Genomic DNA, 15,784 nt, shown 5'->3' with positions numbered 1-15,784 from the left:
GGTAATAATATTAATTGATATTAGTAATAATTCATTAATTCTAATTAAAATTCCAATTATTTCTAGTTTCGAAATTATTGTTTTAGGATAGTAACAATCTAAGTAAAGAAGTTTGTATTAATTGGAATTCCTAAACAAAAAAATGGTCCTTGAAATTTATATCCGCGACCATCTCTTTTTGCATAAAAATTACTCTTTAGGTGAGAGAATTTTTACTCAGGAATTTAATTATTTTAATGCAATTTCAAAGTTTCAATTTCCTAAATGTTGTGATTTCTTAAAATTATTTTAATTTAATTAAAATTATACAAATGTTTAAAGCAAACATTCTCCTAATGCACCAATAAAAACTAAGAATCTCTTATTTTTTTCGGTATAAAAATTACCTCTTCTCAATCATGATATACGTACAATAATTGTTACACATTTTGTTCATACAAAATAAAAATTCTTTTCTCGCCCGCTCGTAAATATGACGTTATTCAACAACTATTCTTGTAATGTTGTTGAGGAAAACAGAATCGTTAAAAGTGAATTCTCGTCGATGATACCGTAAAATCGAAGAGCTCTTGTTTCTGCCACACATTCGAGATCGCAGATAAATGCCAAACGATATTAAATATATCGTAACTTGGTCGAAAGTGGAAAAACCAGACTTTAATCGGCATATCGAATAGTCTCATGTCTATCTTGAACCAATGGCACATTATTAATACAAAACGCTTGCGGTTCAACGGTACCAGTTGACGCGCCAGTATGTATAATAAAAGTTTTGCATATAATAAGATACAGATAGGTATTCATAAACGTCTTCTCCCTTTAAATCTGCATAATACATTCGAGGCATTAATTTTTGGGCGCGTCTCGATTACTTACATGACATGAATAAGTGAAAGAAAAACATTTTCTTTCTTGAATGTCGCAATGTCATATTTAAACAAATAAGAATGAAATAGTACGTAGTTGTTTTAAAGACCAAATAATATAATCAACAGAATTTTTAAATTACTCTACTGTCAGATTTATCTTAAGTATTTATTAGAAAGACGTTTACAGTATTAAAATATCGTCAGCATTAAATCACGAAATTTTTTTAAAAATGTACTTTTTATTCATTCTAAGAGATACATTCAAATGCGAGAAATCAAATATAATTTTTTTCTTATTAATCGTTGTCTATTTAAAATTCAAATAAACTCCAATTTAATCACACGTATATAACATACTGGATTAATTAATTCAATAAATGTAATAGTGACTTACCAATCAATATATACGTACATATATTAATATCTAACAATAAGTATAGGTAATAAACACATTTACAAGGAACGATAGACACCTTTACACTTAGTTAATATCTTTACCAAAAACATAAAAATGACTGACTAATAAACACACTGTCTGATCAGTATAGTAATTATAACATATACATCAATTTCTGTAAATGATACACACAAAAGACGAGCATTAAAATCAAATTACTCCTCATATTCTTCCGTAACATCTATAATCATACCAAAAAATATTAGATTATATTTAGAAACTGTGGATAAGTCCATACCCGTGGAAAGAGAAAAAACAAAATTGCAGCTATCGATGGAAACCATTGAAAAGTTAGAGTGACCCTGATGACGGTCAATAACAGTCATCCGTAATTCGACCCTGAACGTGAACCCGAACTGGTCAGGTACTGTCCAGTCGCCGACCAGTCGGTCGTGCCCTCCTTCTCTTCTGGAATAGCAATTACCTCTTCGACCTGAGTCGTCCTCAGTCGCCGTGGGACACTGGCGATAGTAACTCCCAGCTAGGGACATGTCCGTAACTCGTTCCTGACAGCGCCCGCGCGGAGGATCCTTCATCAATAAAGAATCCTTCCTGTGGAACGTGACGCGTGAAACTTCACACGGATAATAACACGGACTAAATTTAATCACGGAAAATGAAGTTTTCCCAGTGCGTTGTATTATTGGTCGCTCTGTATCTGGCCTCAGAAACTTGTCAAGTAAGATCTTCTTCCTGATAAAATTTCCTTGAACTGTGATATTAGTAATATATCATTAATATTAATAGAAGTGGTAATTTTCGAAATATGGAATACTATAAAATAGTAAAAATTTGTTAACTTACTTACTTTTTCATCGATTGATTTTACTTGTGAATTCGCTTGAAATTAGACAATTATAGAATATTAAAATGATGAAATTGTTTTAATATTTTTTATGATTCATGATAACCGTGTAGATTTAGTGGTCTGGTAGGTTTGTTGGTTCATTTAGGTTTAGGTGCAACGTAAATGGGCGACGATCTGCTATGGTTTACAATTATTGAAATTTATATACCTAATGTAAGCAAATTACATAGTTGAACGATTTCGTACAAAAATGATACACGATGATTAATTAATTGAAATCATGATAACGTGGTATAATATGAATCAAATGCTGTTTTTAAAAAAGAAATATTAATTCTATTAGATGATAATAAACAGATGTTGAGTTAGAGTTACATAAAACTTTTAGGCAAGTACTTTCGGTGAGAGGGTGAAAAACTTTTTTGGTATTTTTGGTAACAAACCACCGTACGCCATGGAAGAACCTGCACCTTGTTACTGTAGTAAGTACAGCTTCTATCTTCGCTAACAATATAAAAAATAACGAGTTACAAATGACAATATAAAACTCGGTTACACAGTATTGAGAATATTAGAAATATTTACTTAATTATAATATTCAATACATTCAATGTATATAATAAATACAATATCATCTAGTACAAAATAAAATTACTATTGCTAACTGAGAAACTAAAATTCTATTAAATGTTACTTATCGATACTGTTTACATAATGAATACATAACCACACTCACTAAAACAAAAAGCAGTCACACAAAAGGCACTAAATTTCTATTCAACGCTATTACTTAATCCCAACACCGTTATAAACTCCAACATTACATCAAATTCTAAATTCCATCTTAGTATTAAATTCCAATCGATATTGTCAACTTACCGTGATTATTATCTTATCTTTCGTTACCGTTATGAACTGCGTTTTCCATTTAAGAAAACTAGGTTGTTAGCACCTTTACCTGTTCAAACTATGTATTAGGTTGCGGTCTGCGGAACGAAGAAAGCCGAATAGTCGGTGGTCAGACTACTCGTATGAATGAATTCCCATGGATGGCCAGGCTTTCGTATTTGAACAAATTCTACTGTGGTGGAACGTTGATTAATGATCGCTACGTCCTGACCGCGGCTCACTGTGTCAAAGGGTAAGCATTCACTGAAAAATGAGCAATAACTCTCTATAATATCCACGTGACTTGCACGTTACGTACTCATATATCTATATTTCCAAATTTTCGAAAATAAAACAAAATTCTAGTTGCTACAGGATTTCTATAACTTGGGGTGTTAAAATCTCCAGAAAAATAATTCATAGAACAAAACGTTTCGAATCTCTGATTTAAGTTACCAGCGATGATTCAGTTCTCCAGAGAAGCATGATCAGCTTTGCTAGTCCCATTTTCAGGTTCATGTGGTTCATGATCAAGGTCACGTTCGGTGAACACGACAGGTGTACCGAGAGAGGAGCTGAGACCAGATACGTGGTCAGAGTGTTAACCGGTGATTTCAGCTTCCTCAATTTCGACAATGACATCGCGCTTTTACGGCTGAACGAAAGAGTGCCTCTCAGCGACACTATAAGGCCCATATGTTTGCCAACAGAAAAAGGTGCGACTTTTACTTTTCTTATTACATTAAACACAAATATTGCTAACATTTGTACTTCCTTTTGACTAATTAAATTTGTGTGTTAAAATGTTATATATATAATTGCTAATGTTATTAGTATATTATTATTTTTATTATTGACATTAAAATACTATATTTATATTAATATTGCTAATAATAAACAATAAGGTATAGATTATTACCAGTGTGCCAATAACTAGTGCATAATCTTTTGAAAATACGAAATAATTATTTTTCTTCCAAAAATCGTAGTTTTCCAAGAAATTTCTATGACTCATAATATTGCATTTATCGTGCGATACACATGTGTAAAATGCGCTGTGATAAATTATAACTGATATTAATCAGTAATGATAAAATTTTCAAACTTGTTTTATAACAAAAGCCTATAGTCTACAACTTATAATTTGTCAACTAATTAGTAAATTAGTTGCTAAATTATTGTGTAAAACAGCATTATTAATATAAACTTTTGAGAACGTTCATCATTTGAATTCCGTAATTCTTAAAAACTCTTTTCAATTTCGAAACACATTTATCGCATTTATTTTAACTAGAAACTTAACAAGATTTTGGACGATCAGAATTAGCATACGAATGACAAAAAATTGACCTACTTCTATGTTAAAAACTTTAACGCAAATTCTTCTTGTATCGATCTTCATCTGTTTAGTCGAGGGCGTGTCATTTCTCCTATCGATCAACATGTTTTTTTTAATTCTATCAAAAAAAGTGTGAACGAATTCCTATCGTTAAACTCTACCAAGTACTTACAGAGATAATAAATTCACACGTCAACCACAGACATCTCGGCTTTAGCAATGCGCTGCTTAATAAAGCCAGCATAACTCAAATCTATGAGATATTGCTACATTAATCTTCTAACTACAAACTTAAGCTTTCACAACAGAAAAATACACGACCTCACAAATGATTTAATGCGTCCTCTGGAATTATCCCATAACCATATTTTCCTTCTCCACGGTCATCAAAATAAAAACAACTAACGATTAAAAATATCCAACACATACCATTAAATGGTCTTCACTTCAAATAAATTCAATGTTATTACTGACTAGTATCCATATAAGAATACGAGTAACAGAGGGTCATCGTTTCTTAAAAACATCTAAAACAGAAATATGTAGATGGAAAATGTACTTTCCCCGCTGTAAAATTGTAGAAACGGTTAAAGTACTCCTACAAAACGCATACATCCTGAATGCATCTACGTCAATGACTGTCGATAATATTTTAATTTAAAACCTAGTATGGCAAGTTCAAAGAAAAAAATAAAATAATTACATCGATCGAACACATATCGTTGCATGTTTCATTCGATAATCGCATTATTTATTGGCTGATTCATGAAGGGGCTGAATTGCAGGCAGAAATTAGTCAACATACGGGTAGCTTTCGCGAATGCAACCGCGTGATAACGGGCCATTTCGAATCATAACTCAATGAAAAAACGCAGTGGCAATCGTTACCCGAAATTGCATAATTCGTGTCAAGCGACTAGGTGAAAAGTGCAAGTGGATCAAATCGAATGGCTCAAATACGAAACGTTCTAGCCAGCTATGACACAGGTATAGGTCGTTCGCGTGTTTGTTCGCATTGCATCGTAATCCCGCTCTTACTCTTTCTGTTTGATAATTGTTTCCATCGTTGCATATACGGGCCACGTTAATGTTTCCAGATAAGCAATACGTTGGAACGAAAGCAATCGCGTCCGGCTGGGGTACCTTGTACGAGGATGGGAAGCCATCTTGCCTGCTGCAGGAAGTCGAGGTACCGGTTATGAGCCTTCAGGATTGCCGTAACACAAGCTACAGTCCACGTATGATCTCTGATAACATGATGTGCGCTGGATATCCTGATGGGAAAAAGGATTCTTGTCAGGTAAGATCTGAATTTCTTATCAATATTCAAATATCTCTCATTCTGTGCGGAAGTATCTTGACATATACGCGCAGTAGATAAAACTTTAGCAGAAAATTACTTAGATACAAAAAAAAATTCTTTTACGGAGTTATAATTATCTCCATTTATCTTCATTTATCCCACCGCAGTAGATTAGGATACATTTGAATTAAAATTGATCACGTGCAATATCAATTAAGGATTATAAATAATTAAATATTACGAATCCTGTTGGACGATTTGTACTATGAACACCTTAGACCTATCGTCATAGATTCTAAATCGACAGTACAACTATACAGAAAATAATCGTTAAACTATTTCTTCTCAATTATGCCTTCAAAGAAATTATAGATGAAATTATACATTTTTCCTTTCTTCAAGGGTGATAGCGGAGGACCACTCATAGCCGAACGCGAAGACAAGAAATACGAACTCATAGGTATAGTATCCTGGGGAAACGGATGTGCTCGACCAGGATACCCTGGCGTTTACACAAGAGTCACACGATACATAAACTGGATAGTTTACCACTCGCGAGAGGGATGTTTCTGTGAACAAAATTAAGATCAATTGTTATGTGTAACAACGTGGAAAGCAATAGATTTTTCTGTATTATATTAATTATTATTATGAAACAACATTGAATGGGGATAAATACAAGTTTCATGGTGACGCCATTATCGATGATGGACTTTGAGATACATAGGGACATCAAGTCGATTTTCTTCGGATATTAATTAATATTTAGTTTCCAAAGTCATTGAAAACGTATTTTCTTAACATATTTTCAACATTGCAACAAGTAAATTATATAATTTTTTTTGGATATTGCTACTTGTATTAATATTCATGTAGAGACTAACTTCTACACAAGCAAATGTTTATTCTGCTTTTTGACAAATCTTTTTCTAAGAGAATATGCTCAAATGTAAGTAATGTACGAATTACTTCGCTAGGAATTATTTAAATAGTATTCATAAAATACTCAAACATTCCCTGTACATGATCTTTCATCTAAAAAAGAGGACTAATTACAATTATTACGAATTAAGAGATCATTTGAGTGTCACACGACCTGCTCAAATATAAAGAAAAGTTATAATCATTTTAAAAATGAAGTAATATGCTCAATGACAAGATAGTCAATAAACGTTTCTATTATACAAATTATACAATAATTATCAATACACTTTATTTCATCCTAATAACAATTTAAAATCTATAACACTTTAAATATACAAATAATTCAACAAACATGATAAAGCATATTTAGGCAATTAAAAGGATCGAGACAACAAATAATGCGAAGATTGTAATTTACAATACAAATGGGTTAACTTCCTGTCGATTGGGCCCACCAATCGGAACGAGAATTTCTATTGTTCGAATAAGAAATCGTACGAGTCAATTTCTATTATATGTACTGCCTCCATTAGATTCATGTAAAGATAATTCTACTGTACTCTTAAACTTTCGAAATCCACAAAAAGCAGAGTTGATCAGTATAATCAATCAATACGACTCAACCATAGCCTATTTCAAATCAATAGAAACGATTACGCTCTCTCGACAAATCTCTGCATAGAAGGATAAGTCGACGCGTATTGAGCCTTCAAGTCGAAGCAAATACAAATCAAAGCTTACGATCGGGATACTATATGTGTCAAACGTACATGTACCATTTCCATGGATTGGTCCATCATACGATGCCTGAAATAGCCTAACGGTACTGTACTAACCGGTTATAAACCGGTTATAATTCAAACGAAAACGAAACAAACAAAAACAAGATCGGCATCCTTTGGTCGATACCGAGGAACCACTCGTTAGTACGTTCGACATTGAGGAAAAAGCGTTGTATATTTTTCAAGATGCGGGCAACGATAATCCCGCTATACAAGACAAACCAACCGTTTAACCGGGACCAGTATCGTTTCGACAGCCGAGAGAAAAGTCATGAAGCTGCAAAACTTCCTCAAATATATCCTTTGTGGTTTGCTGTTGGTGCTCACTTCGAGGTTCATTCACTGCAATAAATTTAATTCATCCGTAAGCAATCTTACAATAATTTAGATAAAAAATTATTACGAGTACTATACTTTTGATATTTTATATATTTTGATATATTACGCGCATTCTGTGCATTTTTGTACCTTTAAATATCCCACAAATACATAAAAGTCTGCAGTCTATGGATAATTTAATTTAATTAAGCCTTAAGATGTAATTTTAAGTCTAGTCATTTCTAAAGAATGACACAACAAGGAAATAAAATATGTAAATAAATTTATGTATTCATATACAAATATATTTTCTAAAGATTTTTGTGTTGATTTCATTAGGACATAGGAGATGACGAACTGCGGCAAACACGAGGCGTTCTGGACTACCTGCTTGGGAGATTTAAAACATGTGGCAACTGTCGTAAGGAAACACTTCAATCTTTTTACGATATAAATTACGAGAAATTTTTTCGTTGATTATCGATATAGTTTATTTACAGTTTGCGGAAGACCAAATCGATTTGTTGAGACACGGTTCCTTGGCGGGGAATACACGAAGACTCATGAATTTCCCTGGCTTGCAAATATTCACGTAAAATCAAAATTACTTCTCAGCGGAGTTCTAATAAACGATCGTTATGTTTTATCCTCTGCTAGCCAACTCATTCGGTTAGTAAATAAAATAAAGGTGACGTTGTTAAAAAAAATTATATGGTAACTTATCGATCTTGTTTATAGTGTAACCGCGCCGGAAGTAAAAATATCTTTTGGAGAATACGATCGATGTAACTTGGATGTATCATCGACCACAGTTAGCGTTGAATCTTTGGTTCTATATCCGGAGTATAACGTAGAATCACATGCTCATAACTTGGCACTGATGAAGTTAAGTCAGCCGATTAAATTCGAGAGAAGAATCTCTCCCATTTGTTTGCCAAACCCAGGTATATAACTCATATAACAAGTTTACACAATTACTGTTAATATTAAGCGAAATTGACCAATTTTAAACTCAATTTATAATACATAGATTTATGTTTAGGAATAAGTATTATTATTAATACAACGTATACTATGATCTACATGTTCCAGGTTCGACTTATCTTGGACAAGTTGGAACTTTGGTTGGGTGGATAGTGAGCACAGAGGAAGATACGAACAACAATCAGACTTGTCGACCGCGAAAATTGGGTCTTCCAATTTTGGGACGCGACGAGTGTATTAGATCTGGCATAAATCTTACAAATTTTCACAACGATTCCGGCTGTGCTGGAATATTAGGTGGAAGTTCTATTGTATGCGAGGTATGTTAACTTATCGTCAGTATTATCTTACTAATTGTTTACAAGTTCTATTAATATGGAAACTCTCTAATTAAGTACAGATATAAAAGGTACGTATTAACAAACCATTAGATAATACGAATACCATTAAATTACTAAATTTCAATCGAGAAGAATTTATCTTTCTTTTTGATTTATGTTTTATTTTATACAACTTTGCAATAATTTGTATCAATAAAATATGAAAATATATTTTTCAGAACGATGTAGGTTCTTCAGTGCAATATCGTTCATATGCTGGAGTATATGATCTAGTCGGTACGTATATCATTTATGATATTAGTTCTAAAATTGTATGAGTCACTCAAATAACCATAGTGGATAATTTTATTACAGCTATCTGACTATGATTATATAAATCATTCACGACTGAAATTGTATATATTAAAATAGTAAATTAATAAGAAACATTCTACTTCATAACAGGTATAATTTCGGATGTAAATAAATGTGGTAGCGCCCCTGCCATTTCGATATTCACAAGAGTTGGTCCACATCTAAATTGGATATTACAACAAACCAAAGATGCGTGCTATTGTCCAAAATAATAGATCATAGTTATTGAACTACGATCATTTCTCTCTTGTAAATATAATTCTACTGTATAGTATTCTAAACCTTTAGAAAGAATATGTAAATCCATTAGTAAATAAACTTCTAAATAAGAAAAGGTTAATTGTTTCTAACAACGATTTTATAACGAAGAATATACTTATGAAAATTATATAATGTATGTACCTACAATGTACGTTCACTTTGTTGCATGAAATTTATTACATGCTCGATGTCGGCACTTGCAATAATATTTTTATAGCATATGCGTGTATAAGTGGACGGTATTTCCAATCATGACAAATTAGTTTGGTATAATTCTTGATAAATGTTAATATACAATAACTCATTGAAATGACCTAAGTTTGATACAAATATATAGATACATACGTATAAACACCAGAATACTTTGTGCACCGAATTCGCTTAAACCTAGTACATACATACAGTAATTGCATTGCTTAGATATTTCGAACATTAATGATAATGCATTCGAATTTTCGGATTAACGAATGTAACATAAGATTATAAAATTTTCATTATAATACAACATTTAGCCGCATGCTATATCGAAAATAAAAATTATGATTATAATATATTAATACTGCAATATATAATATACATATATCATTGAAGGAACTGTTTGCAAAAGTGTACCATATAATTCTAGAGCTACTGCTGATTCTACACCTATACAACTTTAATCTGTGAATAAATATAATAAACGGTAGGAAGGTAAAAAAAATGAAATTTAAAAAATGAAGTATTACATAAACCTTAAAAAGTTAATATAGAAGCCTAAATATACTACGTAAGTGGCATTTTTTCTTATCAGTGTTTTTATTTCACTGATTTATATTAATATTTACATCATTGCTTGCAATTTGGTGTAACAATTTAGTCCAGTTAAAAGAAAAATGTATCTTATTGGTAAAATATTAAAAATCGTACTCTAATATACAAAAAAAATTTGAAATACAATACGTGCCAAACTAATTTTGTAAAATGATTTGTAGTTTTTAAGCGAAAAAAGCGAAAATAATAATGTAAAATAATATAATAAATCTTCTAATGAGTTCGAAAGTATAAATTTAAATCTACATATTCCTAATTGTACAAGATGACGATAATGTTTAAGTTTAAAATTACTTAAATATTCAAAAATTAATAAGGCTAATATTTATTTACTTCGTATGGTATCGATAATATACTGCAAAAAACTTATATTTTAATGTACTTGTAACCAATAAGAATATATATGTGTATGTATGTGCTGAAATGTGTAAACAACTGATTAAAATACATATTAAAAATTTACTGAAAAGAAAAGGTTATTGAACGTAAATTGAAAGTAAACTATTTATCTATTACTAACTTTAAAATAATAACAATTAGTGGAACATTGACAAAGAATCAATTTGTCAAAAGTGAAGTCATATTACAATGGAAATATACTTCAGTACAAAATATGTTACACAAGTACTATTATACAGTAGCTTTAAAATATTTGATACATGCATTAATATATGACATGGGTCACATTTGCATTACACTGTGATGTAACTGCTTCTTCAAGTGTACAATCTAATTTAGTATAATTAACTGTACTCGATCGTCGTCTACCGCGATTACGTGATCTTCGTCCTTCCAATACAATAGCTAATATCTGCGATATTAAAATACCAAGATATCAATAACAGAAGTGAATAAAATAAAATATAATATAAAAAAGATAAATATAATATAAAATATATATAAATATATCATAAAATTATTACATACCTTCTGTTTATTATGATAACCAATGTATGCAGCTATTGAGATTAAGGAAATTATACTGAAGTAAGTAAAAAAGTGGGATTCTTCATCTGGCCTGATATTATTGTAACTAGACATCACATTTTTCTGTTCAGTCATACCCAGACCTTGATCTGCTACTATGAAAATATATATTCAATATAAATACATTAAAATATTAAGCAGTATAAAAGATTTTATTATAAAACTTTTTACCTGTATCATCAGGCTGTTCAGGTCTATTATTTGGATCTAAAAAAAATATATATACATAAAATTTAAATCTTTTATGGATCATACGTAAAAGTAAAAATACAAAATTTTAGGTAATAATAGATTTGATAAGTACCAATAGATAATTCATCACCTTGCACGTTGGAATTCCATTCATGACTAAAACCTTGTTCCTGAGTGTTTTCTGATAATGTACTTGTTGTGACATCCTCACTACCATCATTCTTATTTCCTCCATCTTCATTATTTACAGAATTTGTATTAGTTATCTCTTCTTTTCCTATCCCTACTTTGTCATTACTTTTAGGCGGTGGTTCTATATTTTCAAGAACCTCATCTTTTCCATTTTGTGACTCCTTTCTTTTATAGCCTGTTGGAGATGTATTGATACCATCGATGTTACTTTCACTAGATATTATAGAGGATTTAGTATTATTCTGTTTTCCTTGTACTAGTGGCATAGTTACAACAGCTTTAACATCAATATGTCTATCTATCTGTGTTTTATTTTTATTATCATCATTTCCTTTTAATGCTTCACTGGAAGGTTTGTCTATTCCTGGACTAGGATGCAGTACTTGTGGATCTGGTTTTACATCTTTATCATCTTCTTTCTCATTCGTGTCACCTTGAGACTTATTATTTGTATTTACTTGTTTTGTATCACTAATATGTTTGTTCCATGCTAATATCGCACAAAGTGGAGTAAATTTACCTGATTTATCAAAGCATTCCTGATAGCAGAAACGTAACGACTTTATATATGATAACTGACGTTCCAATTGTTTATATGCAATATTAATGTCACTAATATTGCCACAAAACTCATCTTTATCTCTTTCTTTTTCACCAGGGACCAAACTTTGAATATATGAATAAAATGTAGTCGTATTATTATATTCCTTGGGAAATTCATTAGAGTGACAAACTTTATACAATCCATCAAGGAATGCAAAACATAAAAGGATATTCGTTGAATTTAAATCATGCTCATCCACAGAATATGTTAAATTATTACAAACTGATGTAATATTATTTTCGTAAAAAAACGGTTGTACATTACAATTTAAGTAATTCTTAGCTTTTATTACATCTATAATACGCAGAGTTGTTGGTGCACTTAGTACATCTGACACTTTCATACAGTAAAGAAAAAAAACGAATATAGTAAAACCGAAAAGTGAACGATTTGCGTAGTTTTCCATAATTCCTTTATCTACAAAGTCAATATTCTATATCACTTTTAATTTCCTTAGTAATCACTCCAACACATTTATTACTGCGAGTACTGTATTACTTTTTGCGATTATAATGAACATAACCTTTCACAATTTAATTTGATACTAACCCCAACAACGCATTTAATATCATAGAATTTTACATATGCGCCATCTTTCTTCTGGATTAAGCATACGTAACCTAAAAGGTCGTTTTAGTAATTAAATCATTTTGCGTAATGTATAAAAGGTTTGCAATTGAACAATAATATAACGTTTTCTTTCTTCTTATATTAATATATATGTACATATATAATAAGTAAAGTTTTGTTTCGCAATATATTTTACATATAAATATGCGATTATTCTTGTAGTTGCTATTTTTCGCGATGAGTAATCTACAAGAATCAATGTTAATGGCTGCGAAGAAGACATTAGAAAATTTCACATTTATTTGAAATAACATTACTGTTTATGGTACAATACCATTTATTTCGTTTCCAAAATTATTTATTTTATTCATTATATTAATCACGAATAATGGCAACAATGTATATATAATTCATTTTATAAATGATAATAATAATTAATAGGATCTATTAATAATAGGATAATATCTAATCTAATAATAAGAAGGAAACATAATCTATAAAAATAATCTAATAATAGGAGGGAAGCCAATAGATAATTGAAATAAATATTTATATATGTATGTACATCTCTTCCATCATAATTTAGTGACAAAATTGCTAACAGACGTATAAAATTAATATCAAATTGATAGAATAATATAATATAGAATGTATTTAATAGAAAATAAGTAATTCCTGTGATAATAAATTAAAGGGCAGTTTTCCAGGATTTAAATTACCCCAGTAACTTATTTATTAAAATTTGTATAAATGATAAAACCTCTTCACATTATTAGCATAATGATAAATGTTTTTAAAAATGACAAAACATAAAGCTTCCCATCCCCCCAGATTAACAGTAATCTGAAATTAATTGTAAACTATCCAAAGTATAAATAAAACCACGCTATGTACAATTAATAAACAACTAAGTAAATATATATTCATAGTCAATTACAGTTGCAGATACATAGATTCCGAAAAAGTAAGCAAACGAATCACGACAGTCCACATGTATAGTGACTAATATCTCATTCACTCTTTGACCCCCGTAGGAGTTAGACATATATCACGAGCGAGCGAACAGTAAAGTGATAGGAATGAGTGCGGACAATAATTAAGAGTTGATATATTCTAAAGTAAATCGTGTAAGTCCGAAAAAAGTGCACCACCATGAAGAAGGGAAAAACCAAAAAAAGGGGGTCTTTCTTCCAACAGGAAATATAACGGATAACAGGAATAACGAATATACGGCCTCGAAATACAGCACCAATGAAATCACAAAAACGAAATGGTGAGCGTAGAAATTATAACTAAAGAAATAAATGTGGGATGGTATGACGTCAGGGAAGGACGTGGCTGATTGTTTATAAACGTTGTCAAGATATGTTAATGTTGTCAAAGAGCGAGCGTTACCAAGGTTTGTTAAGGGAAAAATAAGCGTGGTAAATGCTGTCAGAGTTGAATTAATCGTGGTCGAGAGAAGTTCGTCGTGTTGTTGTGACGTAGAATTAGTTAGAAACGAATACGCAAAACGCGATATTATATTCGATTTTGTGAGAATGCAACGATATTGTTTTTCATCATACTGTTTTTTCTGTTAACTTATAGTATGACATTCCTACATAAATGAAACAAAACTATCACAGTGCCTCAAACTGCTTGCAAAACGGATAAAAGAAATACATAAAGAGACTAAACTTTGTACGTATATACTACTAAGAAAGAAAATAACAATACAAGGGACGGTCACAATAGCCATGGAAGACATTGCACCAAGTTTTCACCGTTTATTGTGAACAATGTACCTAAAACTGTATTCTTGGACTCAATAAACTTTAAATCTCGCTTCAACATAAAAAAAAGACATTGCACCAAGCGCAAAACCCAATAGCAAAAGCAAAAGCAGCGTCAACATATGAAGTCAACCATCATACAAGGAGATTTGTAAACAAAACAGAACACTAATCTATGAAATTTGTGAGAGAAGATTGGAATGCTGCCAAATGCTTCTAGTTTAAATCTCTGCGGATATGACATTAACAAATTTAAAGAGATAAAAATAAATTGCTGCATGTGGAGCATGGGAAAAAATCATAAAAAGGAATCGTATCCTGTGCAAGCGATGTCTAAGAATAAGTCATCTTACATTTAACTGCAACTTTAATTAAAGGTTAAATGTAATATCCCACACGATCCAGACGAGTGATCCCACTCCAACATAGATTACGATAGCGAGGAAAACATAACATCTTCTTACGTAAATTGTAAAAGCTTAGAACGTCCGGTCTCTTACGGAGGATGCCCGAAACTCAAAGGAATCAAAAGGTCAAAGAAGAAGTAGATCATCCAGCTTTGACAACATTGCAAACATAACTCTGCAAAGAATCTTCCACCTCTATATATATGTACTACTACACAATTGTATCTAATAATTGTTTAAACTCAGCATACTTCTACAAGATAAGGAGAAGCGCTAAAAAAGAAAGACGAAGACAGCAATAATTCGGCTAACTACCAACCAGTTAGCCTCTTGCCCAACATTAACATTTGAAACAATAAATAAGGGCAGTAATACAAATTATGTCTATAATAAGCAAATACATGAGACATAACATAACAAAATTCACAGCTGACGTATTCGCAGATGACATGTATAGGTCACGTAGACGATTGAAAAGAGATCGAGAATCGCAAGGAGAAAGAAACACAGGCGACTGCGTCGACCTGGAAAAAGCATTTAATACAATCTGGCTGGCTACATTTCTCCAAACTTGAGAAAAAAATGCAAGCCATTTTCAATAAAAATACTATGGAATATA

General features: G+C 31.2%; 3 protein-coding genes and 1 long non-coding RNA gene across 10 annotated transcripts; 3 read left to right on the top strand and 1 right to left on the bottom strand.

Moving 5' to 3' along the window:
- The first annotated feature begins 1,772 nt into the window (after positions 1–1,772).
- LOC117204923 (trypsin-1-like) lies at positions 1,773–6,855 on the top strand. Of its 2 annotated transcripts, none has more exons than XM_033442848.1 (6): positions 1,773–2,005; positions 2,523–2,616; positions 3,113–3,275; positions 3,536–3,738; positions 5,459–5,661; positions 6,067–6,855. In XM_033442848.1, the coding sequence occupies exons 1-6, from the start codon at positions 1,943–1,945 to the stop codon at positions 6,247–6,249; spliced, it is 909 nt and encodes a 302-aa protein (XP_033298739.1). In that variant the 5' UTR covers positions 1,773–1,942; the 3' UTR covers positions 6,250–6,855. The 2 variants fall into 2 exon arrangements, with proteins under 2 accessions (XP_033298739.1, XP_033298737.1); XM_033442846.1 differs by having other exon boundaries at positions 3,524–3,738.
- Positions 6,856–7,141: 286 nt separating this feature from the next.
- LOC117204922 (vitamin K-dependent protein C-like) lies at positions 7,142–9,701 on the top strand. Of its 3 annotated transcripts, XR_004487158.1 has the most exons (8): positions 7,142–7,734; positions 8,028–8,109; positions 8,189–8,357; positions 8,427–8,632; positions 8,781–8,992; positions 9,073–9,081; positions 9,232–9,289; positions 9,458–9,523. XR_004487158.1 is itself a non-coding variant. In XM_033442845.1 (7 exons), exons 1-7 carry the CDS (start codon positions 7,642–7,644, stop codon positions 9,577–9,579), a joined length of 942 nt encoding a protein of 313 aa, XP_033298736.1. In that variant the 5' UTR covers positions 7,151–7,641; the 3' UTR covers positions 9,580–9,701. The 3 variants fall into 3 exon arrangements, 1 of the variants encoding a protein (XP_033298736.1); XR_004487157.1 differs by having other exon boundaries at positions 7,144–7,734; positions 8,781–9,081; positions 9,458–9,535; XM_033442845.1 differs by lacking the exon at positions 9,073–9,081 and having other exon boundaries at positions 7,151–7,734; positions 9,458–9,701.
- A 1,279-nt stretch (positions 9,702–10,980) lies between these two features.
- LOC117204918 (trans-Golgi network integral membrane protein 1-like) lies at positions 10,981–13,118 on the bottom strand. 4 transcript variants are annotated; one of them, XM_033442839.1, is made up of 4 exons: positions 11,730–13,118; positions 11,597–11,632; positions 11,366–11,517; positions 10,981–11,249 (listed from the first exon to the last, which is right to left on the bottom strand). In XM_033442839.1, the coding sequence occupies exons 1-4, from the start codon at positions 12,817–12,819 to the stop codon at positions 11,103–11,105; spliced, it is 1,425 nt and encodes a 474-aa protein (XP_033298730.1). In that variant the 5' UTR covers positions 12,820–13,118; the 3' UTR covers positions 10,981–11,102. The 4 variants fall into 4 exon arrangements, with proteins under 4 accessions (XP_033298730.1, XP_033298731.1, XP_033298732.1 ...); XM_033442840.1 differs by having other exon boundaries at positions 11,366–11,514; XM_033442841.1 differs by having other exon boundaries at positions 11,748–13,118.
- A 621-nt stretch (positions 13,119–13,739) lies between these two features.
- Positions 13,740–14,809, top strand: LOC117204900. The gene is made up of 2 exons (XR_004487154.1): positions 13,740–14,256; positions 14,574–14,809. It is a non-coding gene; the product is annotated as an uncharacterized LOC117204900 (long non-coding RNA).
- The last annotated feature ends 975 nt before the right edge of the window (positions 14,810–15,784 follow it).

Source organism: Bombus bifarius, unplaced genomic scaffold, assembly GCF_011952205.1.
Source record: "Bombus bifarius isolate JDL3187 unplaced genomic scaffold, Bbif_JDL3187 scf7180000007984, whole genome shotgun sequence".
Lineage (NCBI taxonomy): Eukaryota > Metazoa > Arthropoda > Insecta > Hymenoptera > Apidae > Bombus > Bombus bifarius.
This window is presented reverse-complemented; position numbering and strand designations above follow the sequence as displayed.